Source organism: Brassica napus, chromosome C5, assembly GCF_020379485.1.
Source record: "Brassica napus cultivar Da-Ae chromosome C5, Da-Ae, whole genome shotgun sequence".
Classification (NCBI taxonomy): Eukaryota; Viridiplantae; Streptophyta; class Magnoliopsida; order Brassicales; family Brassicaceae; genus Brassica; species Brassica napus.
The window spans coordinates 35,210,328-35,223,166 of record NC_063448.1 but is presented as its reverse complement, the minus strand read 5'-3'; the positions used below and the strand labels follow the sequence as shown (position 1 = coordinate 35,223,166).

At 43.1% G+C, this 12,839-nt stretch overlaps 1 protein-coding gene across 1 annotated transcript; it reads left to right on the top strand.

Moving 5' to 3' along the window:
• Positions 1 to 4,126: 4,126 nt before the first annotated feature.
• Positions 4,127 to 5,483, top strand: LOC106363625. Its single transcript, XM_013803340.1, has 2 exons — positions 4,127 to 4,468; positions 5,001 to 5,483. The coding sequence occupies exons 1-2, from the start codon at positions 4,127 to 4,129 to the stop codon at positions 5,481 to 5,483; spliced, it is 825 nt and encodes a 274-aa protein (XP_013658794.1).
• The last annotated feature ends 7,356 nt before the right edge of the window (positions 5,484 to 12,839 follow it).

Sequence of the window (12,839 nt, the reverse complement as noted above, 5' to 3'; positions counted from 1 at the left end):
AATTAAATATAAAATATAAATATACTAGAATGTGATATTTTTTGAAAAACAATATAAATTAGTCTGGTGGTTCCATCCTTCGTTTTCTTGAAGACTGGTCGTGGGTTCGATTCAGAGAAAGGGAAGACGCTCTTTTAATATTTTTTTGGTCATTAATGATGAGGAATTGACAATAATACCTCCGTCTTCTTCCCTTCAAAATATCTCTGCAACCCTAAATTTGCCGTCAACAGTTTTGCTTCACATTTTTCATGGCTTTTCCTGTTTAAATATATTGATTATTGCTAGTGTACAACAGATCTATCAAACTATGTTGATTTCCATCACGAAAAATGAAAAAAAAAACTGACTTTCACAGGAAACCGAGTTATTAGCCGAATAACACCAACTCGAAGCGCTTGCTTGCCGCCTAACGTGTTTCCGCCGTAAACTCGGCCGAGTTGCCCGAGTTTTCGAACAATGATAAATACTTGTTAAGAGAAAAAACCCTGAGAACATCTTATCTTATCTTGGTTTTCAGATCTATTTTTCTATCTTAAGAACTTTTGCAAAAGCTTGAATCTTTATCTATCTTTAAACAATTTAATCTTGTATTATCTTGATTATCTCTTATTCTAATTATGATTAGCCTAAAACTAAACTATTGTTTTAAGGTTTTCATGGCTATTAGTGAGTAATCTCTTTATAAACTTATGGGTTAGGTAGATTAGGGTGAAAGGTGGAGGATTAAAGATGCTTAGAACTAGATTAATAATGTTTCTTATAAATGAGATGTGCTTAATGCTAGAGTAGACTTGATCTCTCTATTTCTAGATCTTGGATTATTTCATGCCCTAAAGGTGTTCGATGAAATGTCTGATTGTCTCATATTGTGTTTTGCTGCTTGACCGACGAGAGTCGCTGCATTAAGGGCATTTCGACTATTAAGACTTGTTTGAATGCATACTTGAGTGTAGTTGACCAATGAAAGTTGATGTATTGATGCATGACTAGTGTAGGAGTTATTATCACGAGAGTGGATTAACTTATCATTGTGTTCCTAGGTTAAAGAGACTCATTAGTTGACTGTGTTGAGCATCTTAAATCTGAAGCCTATCACCCAAAATCGATTGCCTTGTCCCATGAGTTTAGCTTTTAATCTTGATTATAATATGTTCTTGCTTGAGTTTGTTGTCTGAAACTTAGTTCATTATTCTAAAACCAACTTGATTTGCTTAGATTAAATGAATTCATGTATTCTCCATGCTTTAGACGATCTTAGGTTGGATTGACATCTTTACTACTACATCGACACTGCTGTGCTTGCAGCAGAGTGGTAGAGAGAATAAACTTTATCCACATCAATGGGTCAAGGATCTTTCCATTTGTATTGAAAGCACTCTCGGATGCAACAGAAGAAACTTTCATGGCATGCATGGCAAGGAATCTTTTGCAATATGTGAAAGTAGCAGGTAATTGGTACAGTTTCTCTTCCAAATTGAAAGAACATCACACTCTACACCAAGCATCAAGTCTGGATTCTCAACATCTTCTTTAAAGTATATATCCACCTCATCACGTTTGTCTCAATCCTATCTCATTCAACTTCTCCTTATACCTTCGGTCAATCCTCTTATAACCTAAACCATCATCAACTAAATCCATACTAACCGATGACTCTTGTCGACTACACTGAGAGGCTTGAGTGTTGGAGGTTTTAGACTGATCAGGCTTACCCTCTTTGACTCTTCCCATATCTATCATTGTACACCTTGAACATTGATAAGGCTCAAATTATCTTAGAACAACTCTGTTAAATAAGAGATTGATTGCAGTACCAAGGGATCAAATCTACAGGGAGCGTGGATCACACAATATACTTTAGATTTAAAATTAAGCTAGGCTAGAAATATTAAAAGAAGTAAATAAAGCAATAAAATCAGTTTATAAGATGAATGGGAAACGTGCCAGACTTAGGGAATTCAAACAGGTTATCAGAACTCAAATATGTAGATGTTAAGGGTTTAAATAAAAACAATATTAGAACTTGAACTCAACAAGTAAGGAATCCAGATCTTGCATGCAATTACTATCAGATGCCTAAACTTATCAGATGCCAGTTGGACCCAATTTCGGTCAATGTGTAAATGGGCAACGATCAACTGAATGGGCCGCGAAGAGTTAAAGCCCACAGCGAGCACTTGAGCTCCAAACGGAGACTTTGAAGATCCGGAGATCACGGAACGATTGCTGAGATCGCGGAGCAGTTGCGAACATCACGAGAGCAGCATGCTATAAGAAGAAGTCGACGCATAAGGAAGAAACACGTTGATAACCCTAGAGAGAGCTACACCCACACTTCGACCTTGTTTTCATCCATCTTTTGATCTTTTCTCTTAAGCGATCTCGTTATAACATTCAATCTTGTTTTACTCATTATATTCGATCTTATTCATCAATAAAGTCCATTTTTGCCTACCGGAAACTGATTATATCGTCGTGTTCTAAAGATATCGTTGCCTACATCATTTATCTTCTCCTGATTAAACACCCGATCACTATCAAATTCTTAGTGTAGATTTTAGGATCTCTACATTTTGGCGCCGACTGTGGGGAAGATAAACAAAAAACATCTTTGCTAAGGAAACCGATCTAAACTTCATAAGCGCGACTATGGATCCCAATCAAACTATCGAAACCACACCATCAAGAATCAACAACGTCGATCCTACCGGATCCAACTCGAGAACCGAAACATTACCCGTGGGACCAACGGGCACCGATGGGATGACTGGAATGACCCATACGCAACAAATCCCTCCAATCGGAACCTCGAACCAAGAGCGATCATCAGTCTACGATCGATCCTCGCCACCAGACCGAACCGGAGCTCGAGTCTGGAATCGCCCCGGAGAAAGACAAGCCGCTGACGACCTAATCCGACCTCAATCGTCTCGACCGATATCTCCGACCCTGCTAGCACAGACTCGGGAAGAAGTGACCGAGCTTCGGGGAATGGTCTCTTCATTAATCGACGAAGCTCGCAACCAAAAGGCCGCCAATCGCGCCATTGCCAAACGACTAGACCAAGCTGAACGGGAACTCACGGAGCACCGAGCTAATGCCCGAGAGAGACACCAATCGCCTCCCGATCCATTAAGAGAAACGCTAAATCCTCAAAACATCGGAGCCTTCGGTACTCCAGAAATCTCGAGCACTCGATCGGGACGCTACAAGGGAGAGAACTCGCAATGACCTCCGCAGCAGAGCATGCCACAGCAAAGTCTGAGTTACAGCGGGTTGGACGAAATAGACCCCGGACTAAAAGCCCAAAGAAGTACTCCGGTCCAATCGCAAAACAGATATATGGAAAGAACCGGGGAGCCTAGAAACCGAATGCCGCCGCTGGGAAACCTAATCTCCGAGAATTGAACTCCATCAGCTCCGAGAACCGCCCATCAAATGGGATTCGGCGACCCAATAGGGCAAGCTCGCGGTTACGACCCCCGAAGACCTATCGACGCAGATCCTCAAAGAGAAGACTTGGGAACCCCAGGCGAAACCAAAACGTTCTAGAATTATATCGAAAGAAACGACGCCGAGCTCAAAAGAATACACGCCATTGTGCATATGGCGACGAGCTCTGCTCCAGACATAGATATGGTCATTCAGGAAACAAGGAGAACCCCATTCACGAACCGAATCGCCAGCGTAAGGCTACACCATGTCGAAAAACTCAAATTTCCCGAGTACGCTGGGAACACAGATCCGAAAGCCCATGTACGAGCCTTTTGACTAGCGATATCAAGAGCGCTCCTCAACGACGACGAAAAAAGGCCGGCTACTGCCGTTTCTTTGCCGAAAATCTCACCGGGGCCGCCCTTGAATGGTTCGCAGGCATCGAGGAAAACTCAATTGACAACTTCACCCAGTTAGTATCTACGTTCCTCAAACAATACTCGGTTTTCATAGAAACAAAGGTTACCGAGGCAGACCTCTGGAATCTCAAGCAAGCACCTTTCGAGCCATTGAGAGCGTACATAAACAAATTCAGGGAAATCAAAGCCAAGATCTCACACCCGAACGAAGTCGTGGCCCTGGCGGCGTTAAAAACGGCGTCTGGTTCTCATCCAAGTTCAGGGAAGAGATGGCAGTACGTGCACCGATCTCGTTGGATGATGCCCTACACCGAGCTTCATATTTCGCTACCCACGAAGAGGAGGTTGAAGCCTTGAAGGAACAGTACAGCGCGAACAAAAATAACGTTGCCAAAAAGAACATTGCCTCAAAAGAACCAGCAACTAAAGGGCAACACTCCTATGCTATAACCAACTCGCCGCAAAACAAATCATCAACATACGACCCCAGAAAACACTGTGCCTTCCACGACCGGAAAGGCCATTCAACCGAAGATTGTCGAGCGGCACTTCGCAGTCAAAGCGAAAATAAAAAGACCAGTGAAGACACCGAAGAAGAGGAGGAAGAGCCAGTGACCCCAAAGTCTAATCGAAAACTAAAGGCTCTTCGAATAAAAAGAAGCAAAAAAAACCGAGCCAGAGTCGCCTAGCTCTCCACCCCCAGCGCTGAAGAAAAGAGTCGACATGATCTCGTGGGGATAAAAAAACCATACACCTGACAGAATCGAGAAACAGACCGAAGGGAAAGTATGCATCGACATTACGATAGCAGTCCGAACAGTAGAGAATCTCAACGAAGCCACTCCTCCTCCCAGCATTACTCGATACAACCCAAATGTAGGGTCTCCCTTTAGAAAAAACCCCAACCTCAAACGAGAGCTGAAGATGGCCATAATCCACGACCTGCTACAAAGACCGATTGCCCCACGAATTCAGAAGAAAGACAGCACGTGAACCCTTAATCGCAACCTGTCTGGGAGACAGAGACAATACCAGCCAACACTCACCAAAAGATGAAATTTTTCGACAAACGACAAAGGAAAACAACGAATCGACTTTACCTACGAAGGCTCCAAATTTTGGAACTCGGTTAACTCCATCAAGGCATACCAACGAAGAGCCGAAAACAGCATAGGAGTCAGAGAGCCCCTATCAGGTCTCGACCACGAAATCACCTTCGACGAAAACGAGACCGCAGATCTTGACAAACCACACGATGACGCTCTCATAATACGACTCGAAGTCGGCGGCTGCAAACTATCTCGAGTGATGATCGACACCGGTAGCTCGGCTGATGTACTCTTCTACGACGCGTCCAAGAGAATGGGATTCACCAAAGCACTCCTCAAGCAAGAACGAACTCCTCTGATCGGATTCGCAAGGGAAACCACCTACTCCCTCGGGTCAATCGAGCTTGCTGTAACTGCTGGAAAAATTAAGAAAATCGTAGAATTCATTGTGATAGACCGTCCGGCCCCATTCAACGCAATCCTTGGAAGGCCCTGGCTAAACAGCATGAAGGCAGTTCCCTCAACCTACCACCAGTGCCTGAAATTTTCCGACTCCGAAAGGAATCGAAACCATTAGAGGGAGTCAGAAGAGCTCCAGAACGTGCTACCTTGCGAGCTTCAAAGATATCGAGCAGCACTCTTAATCAGGCGACCAAGACCAACAGCAGACGTATACACGTACACGAACCACCGAACAAAAGACCCTATCCCTGGGAAAATAATCAAACTACATTATGACTTGATCACTCTCCGAGGGTACGTAGGCAACTCACGACACGAGTTCAGTCACCCACCTACTACACAGCCCGAAGGATACGCGCCGCAACACCCGAAGCACGCTAAACGCGACAGCATCAGCCTCAAATCGAAAGACAAGCTTCCTTCCTTATCTCAAATCTTGTAACAAACCGAAAACCAACTTTTTAATAAAATTTGGTTCTTACACTGCGCAGTTCGAGCTCGTTAGATCTCCTATATCCGAAAAATCGCGATATTCTTAGACGGCTGACTGTAAACCAGGACCCTGATCAAGTTTTCGGCTACAGTCAGCCCCGCCAACGAGAGCAGCAAAACTAGCTAACAAAATCTTTTGTTACATCAAACGTATGTCGATAAAATTATCTACGACAAATCGACACACAGCCTCAAATGATCGGCCTCGCGTAAACATAAAAAATTGCGACAAACAACTCGAAGACTCACAATCCTCTCTTTATTACAGAGATAATAAAAAAGCAACAAAACCCATAAGGGAAATGGAAATAAAAATCAAATCCCTAAAACTACTCCTCAACATCGAATTCACCATCCTCGAACTGGCCACCCGCACACTTCGTCTCATCACCCGTGTCGTTGACCGCATAAGGAACTTTAGCAAAGAAATCTTTCGGTAGGTCCTCCGTAATTTGAGGCAGATCAAGTTTCTCGATGGAACATCCTGCAGACGCCTCTCCAAAGTCGCCGCAAACTCAATGTTGGCCTCCATAGCCTGGAACACAACGAGTCAGCACAAGCTAAATATTCAGAATTACAAGTATCAAAAGAACGACCTTAGCATGAGCGACAGCCATCTTCACATAAGCCTCCTCATATTCATCAAAGAAGGAAGTGGGCACCCAACAGGCGTGAAGTGCCTCACCAAGTGAGCGACGCTATCCGGATCCCCCGTAATAGGACAATCCTTAGAGTGAGAAAACTGCCAATGAAACGGTTTAGCAACAACCCTATCGCCCGAAACACCGAGATGATGGTCTGCACCGTTCGTCTTCGCCTTCTTCGGAGGACGATCATGCCCCTCCGAACCAGTTGGGCTACCCTACTTTGTACGAGCAGCAGACTTTTCACCCTTGAGGCTTTTCCCCTCTTGAGGTAAAGCTCGCGGAAGTCGGGTCTCCTCGCGAAGAACTTCTGTGAGCGCTTCGCTCACATCTCCGGATCGAATGCGTTCTGCACTAACGCCACCAGCTCGATTTCGTATCCTTTCGGATTCACGAGGGTTCGTCCTTCTCGAGGCCATATCTTTTCGACAGAAGAAAACAAGAATTTATCAGAAGTACTGTGACAAGCCCCAAACGAAGTTAGGCTTTATAAAGGCTAAGGCACCCCCATATCTCAACAATTCGAAGAAAAGAATCTCGAAAACTAAGGGAGCAAAGGATATTCCGAAAACCGCGTTTATTCATTCAAATCGAAACGTCGCGACCAAAGATCGCGGAAAACAAAAGAATCTGATACAAATATAATATCAAAACAGAAAGATTAACTAGAATCGACTCCATCGGGAACAGACGACCCTCCGGCTTGATCCCCTGAGTCTTCAAAAATCTGAGGAAGATCGAGCCCGGAGATTGACCAATCCGATACAGCAGCCAAAGCAACAAGACCTTCGCAGTCCCTCTCCATCTCCTTCAAACGAGCAAGTTCAGCATCCACATTTAAGCTCCCATCCTTGAGCTCGTTTAGAAGGTCGATGTTGGCAACCACCTCTTGCAACTGGATCTCAGCCGACGCCTCCTTCTTCTTGTTCGCCCATTTATCCTTCAAAGACTCTAGGATCTCTCGACATCGTCCCGCGACGTCACGACGAGCAACACAGGAAGCACGACGGATATCCCGACCCCTCTCGACCTTGATTGCCGTGATCTTGGCCCTCTGAGCCACGACCTTGGCCGCGAGAGCTGCGTTCTCCTGACAAGTCCTCCTCCAGTCGTCGGTCAAGGCCTTGATCCTCTTAGCATCCCTTTCTCCCTCGCGCTTGGTAGTTTCAAGCTCCGCCGAAAGTCTCCTAATCTCAGAACCTATGCTCTCAATCTCCTTGTCATTTCGAGAAACCTCAACGCGATGCTCCATCGCTACAACATACTCATTGAAGGCTTCCATAACCCAAAAAAGACAAAGCTGACAAATAAGAACCTCAAAACATATCCAAGAAAGAAAGAAAGAAGAAAATGGACCTTAGGGCTCGCGACCGCCACTTCCGCGTAGGCCTCCTTCTCGATCGAAGTAGTAAGAGACGGAAGATGGCAACCCGCGGATCTCATACGGCCGGCGAGAGCGATCATGTCATCCTGAGCCGTAAACAAAGGATCATCATCCCCAGAAGCAAGACCTCTGACAGTCGATTCTCGTCTAGGACAAGACGGACCGGGTAAGACCGCCTTCGACGATCGACGTCGCTTATGGGTCGCGCCGACGACTTCGTCTTCCGAGCCAGGGCTCAACGAGACAAGAGATCGTCATTCCTCAGGAACGTCTTCATCATCGGAATCCCTAATCGAAATCAAGGGAGATCCGTCAGATGCTCTGCTCCTCGACACTCACCCAGAAGTACGAAACGACGACCTCCTCATAAGCTGCCTGGCCAGTCGATCCAAAGACTGAGCCTAGGTCGAAGAAGTCGCAATGACTTCCTGAGAACGCTCCGCCTCATCTTCAGAGCTGCCAATAACCGGTTCGGGCCTGTTTGTTCCCCCTGGCATGGCAAAAGTAGCTCGGATTCGAGACTGATCAAACGATGACCAGTTCGAACAACCTCTCCGGAGAACTCCGATCAAGCCCCGAATCTCGCCCGACATCAAAGAACTGCCGGAATGGACTGAAATAATTTAAAGAAAATGAAGATTTAAAACGCAAATCCCCCAAAAGGAAAGATCGACACTAAAGTAAAGAAAGAACTAACTTATATTCTCAGCCCAATTCCGGGGAAGTCGAGAGAAATCGAAATCGCCCGTGGACGCTCGATCCACCTTAAAAACAAAGAACTGCTCGCGCCACTTCTCATCGCGATAAGGGACGTCTTCGATAACATGGCGACCCGAACGCGGAGACACGAGGAAAGTTCTGGGATTCTGCTTATTCCGCTTCACTAGAACAAGGTGGCAGAACTCACTAAGACCAAAGGAAAGACCTTCCTCCCTAGCTCTAACCAAGAACGGTACGAGATGCCTAAGAAAATTCGGGAGGATTTGAGTAAACGATAAACCAAGCTCCGCGAAGATCTCGAGGACAGGCTCTGGGATCAGGAAAGTAAGTCCACAAGACTGGAAGAAAGGGAGATAGGCTCCGCAATATCCCCCTCGAACGGTTTCGGGAGTCTCAGACGCATAAGCCAAGTCAAGCACGACGGCGCGATCGACTCCGTACACCGTGTAGAGATCCTCGAGATCGTCGATCGTAGTCGTCGGGCGAGGAAAGCTGAACGATGAAGACATCTTAATCTCAATGATCAAGAAGTCTCAAGGCAGTAGCGAAAGAGATGAAGAAGAAGAATCGGAATTGAAACAAAAAAAGAATTCCCTTGCGTATTTATAGTCGCCCTAACGGCTCTATCGCCATTCTCGAGAAAGATAATGATGACCTAGAACTCGCCCTAGCGGCGGCTGATATAGTCGTTATGCACAAGAATGAAAACGCGCCAAGCAACGGCCTTAAAAGTTTATCATTAAATTCAAACCAAAGTCGTACCGGTTACCGAGCGACGAAATCAGGATTAAAAGCAAACCACCTCTTTCTGTTTCGTTCATACCAAAAAGAGGCTGGGGGACAAATGTTGGACCCAATTTCGGTCAATGTGTAAATGGGTCACAATCAACTGAATGGGCCGCGAAGTTAAAGCCCACAGCGAGCACTCGAGCTCCAAACGGGGACTTCGAAGATCCGGAGATTGCGGAACGATTGTTAAGATCGCGGAGCAGTTGCGAACATCACGAGAGCAGCATGCTATAAGAAGAAGTCGACGCATAAGGAAGAGACACGTTGAAAACCCTAGAGAGAGCTACACCCACACTTCGACCTTATTTCATCCATCTTTAGATCTTTTCTCTTAACCGATCTCGTTGTAACATTCGATCTTGTTTTACTCATTGTATTCGATCTTATTCATCAATAAAGTCCATTTTTCCTACCGGAAACTGATTATATTGTTCTGTTCTAAAGATATCGTTGCCTACATCATTTATCTTCTCCTAATTAAACTCCCGATCACTATCAAATTCTTAGTATAGATTTTAGGATCTACAATGCCAACTCTCGTTTTGGATCTAATTATTCAAGACAAGCTTTAAGATTCAATTTGATATGTTCACTAAGTTTCCTAAACCAACTCTTATTGTATTTATCAACTTAGCTCAGCAGGATTTATTTGAGGAGTCGAGCCCACTCTCGCGATTGTCGATTATCCTATGATCAGGTTTCGAGTTAGCTATTATAGAATATAAGCAATAAGAACCCTAAAACCCTAAATCTAACAAGTAAACTGATCAGACATATTCAAGCAAGACATATAGATAAACTGAATGAAACGCATTAAAAGTAGAGATAGATATACAGGAGTTCCAATCATATCTCTGAATTTGTCTTGTGATCTTCTCTCCAAAACCTCCCTAAGAATAATAAAATTCTTAGTCTAAACAATGGCTGTAAAAACAATATAAATAGGACAAAACATGTACATGGTTCATCTTGTAATTAGTAGAAACTTCTGGGCCAAAACTGCAATTCTTGAAATCTTCGGTTGGCCACGTGACGCATTGGTTTCGACCGACATTCCTTCAAAATATCGGCTTTCACTTCTGTCTTCTTTCGTAGCTACGGGTTTTCCAATTTTAAGCTCCAAATGACTCCATGATCTCCACAATACTCTAAAAAGTACCTCGACTTGAAAAGACCTTAAAATATATTCGAAACATAATATAAAGACTCTATAAAGGACTTATACTATGGGTTAAAAGTGGTAAAAATCATAGTATATCAAACATACTACACAAAACACTGATCACGGAGTCATACATTTCTTTACCTTTGTCATGTCCATAAAGCTCTTCAAAACACATGCTTCCGAGATCCATCTTCTTCGTGGGATCAAAACATTGTCGCCACAATTAACATCTTATTGATGTTCTTCATCCCATCCCAGTATTTGTCAAACTTCACATACATCTCCACAGCCTTTTCCTTGAGTTCATGATCTTTGCTATGGCTCAAATCCATAAGGTTAGCAGTTATGGTTACAATTCCCGTAACAGTTGTAAGCACTGAGAGAGGTAGAGTCAGATACAACTAGAGTGAAGTTGTAGAAGATGACTAAGAACCGGCCAAATCTTTTTATTGCTCTACAATCAGCAAACTGAGGAGGGCCTATCAGGTTGATGATATGTGCACTACATCTCAAATGCATGAATTCTCCATCTAAAACTAATGCCTCGTTAGACAGTAAAGAAAACTGACTCGGAAATCTTCTCAATGCAGATTAATTAGCCGTTGAATTGTCTACATTTACAGAGAATGCCTTTCCTATTCCCAGTCTACATTTGCAGAGAACCTATGAAATTGTCTCACCTTTATGATCAATGATGTGTTTGAACCCAGTGATAAATTTCTTCAGTCTCCAACACACATCATTGTAATGGGAGTCACAGCCATGTAACTAGCATATGTGAGCAAAAACAAACACATAAGAATCAAACCAAACACATAAGGAACAAAATTATTTAAACTAAAGTCCTTAGGCGTTACTTGAGCCACCCAAATATCAAAAGTCAGCGAAACTCTTTGCTTATTTTCTTTAAATCACTTCTTCATAATAGCCTTCCTCTGCAGATACAGCTAAAAATGTCTCTTGTTGATGTCCTTCTTGAAAGAAGTTTGTATAGTTCCATCTACACACATAACATACAAAGTTATATACTAAAATAAACTAAAGCATTAAACTATGTCTTACTTAGATAATATAAGAGAAAGCTGACCTTGGTACAAAATAGTTTCCAAGCAACACCTTCTATGAAACACAGTGGTAAGTCTCCTATCACCATTATCTCATTTGTTGCTTCTCTGAAAGTGTGTTCACTAATCATTGAAGCCTTCAGCTTTCCTTCTTCGCTGATGGCAGGCAGATTAGAGATTTTACCCTCTGAAAGGGTCTTGATGTGTTTGCATACGGTAAGATGCTTCAGAAAGTTTGATGTTTCCAACTTTGTAGAACAACAAAACTCCTTATTAAAATAATGACATATACATTTGTCACGATTCTCCTTTGTTCTTGTGAAATGTCCCCAGATTTTAGACCTTGCAGGAAGAATCCTAGGTTATTTTTTTTCCTGGTATGTTGCTCTACTAGATTCAGGTGATTTTTTACCCTTGCCTCTACTGTCTGGAATCAGCAACTCTTGCTCTTCATCGGCTTCTACATCATTGTCAACAGTAACTTGGTATTGAGTTGAAGATGAATCCGTCTGAAATAAAACAGAGTATTGGATTCATCACATAAGACAAAGCGATAAAACACATTCATAAATCATCTACAAAACCTCTACTCAACACGTGATTCGTTACAAGGAAATAAAATTCATCTTCAAAAAACCCAAAAAGTCAATCGGATGCATGATTCATCTATATAAAACCGGCCTAACCGACTCGTGGCTCGTTACGTAGGAATAAGATTGTCAACTCGTGACTCATAATAGAGGAAGAAGATGTCGACTTGTGACATGTTACTAACCTGGAATTGATTTCTCTAAATCGCAGATGGTGGAGACAGAGTGAGCTCAATATTTAGGTTTGAAGCATGAGAGAGACTCTGCTACTCTTTGATTTAACAGGAGATTAGGGATTTCGAAACTAGGAATAAGATGAATCGCTTCGCGTAATGATTTTGATCCGAAACACAAAATATTGGAATTCGTAAAACGCATGTTGTCTATACACAAGATATGTATATGTCATAAAAATTCGATTTACTTTGGGTTACGTTCTGGTTATCGGTTTAAACCAAACCAAACCCAGGGTCCAATATATTGAAAGATGAAACCCGATCAGGTTTTTTAAAGGATCTGAAACCGATCTGATACCCTTATTTTGGGTCGGGTTCGAGTTCGGATTATGACTTTGTGCCCAGGCATAAGAGCAGATGTAACAAGACAACAATAAAACAAAAGAA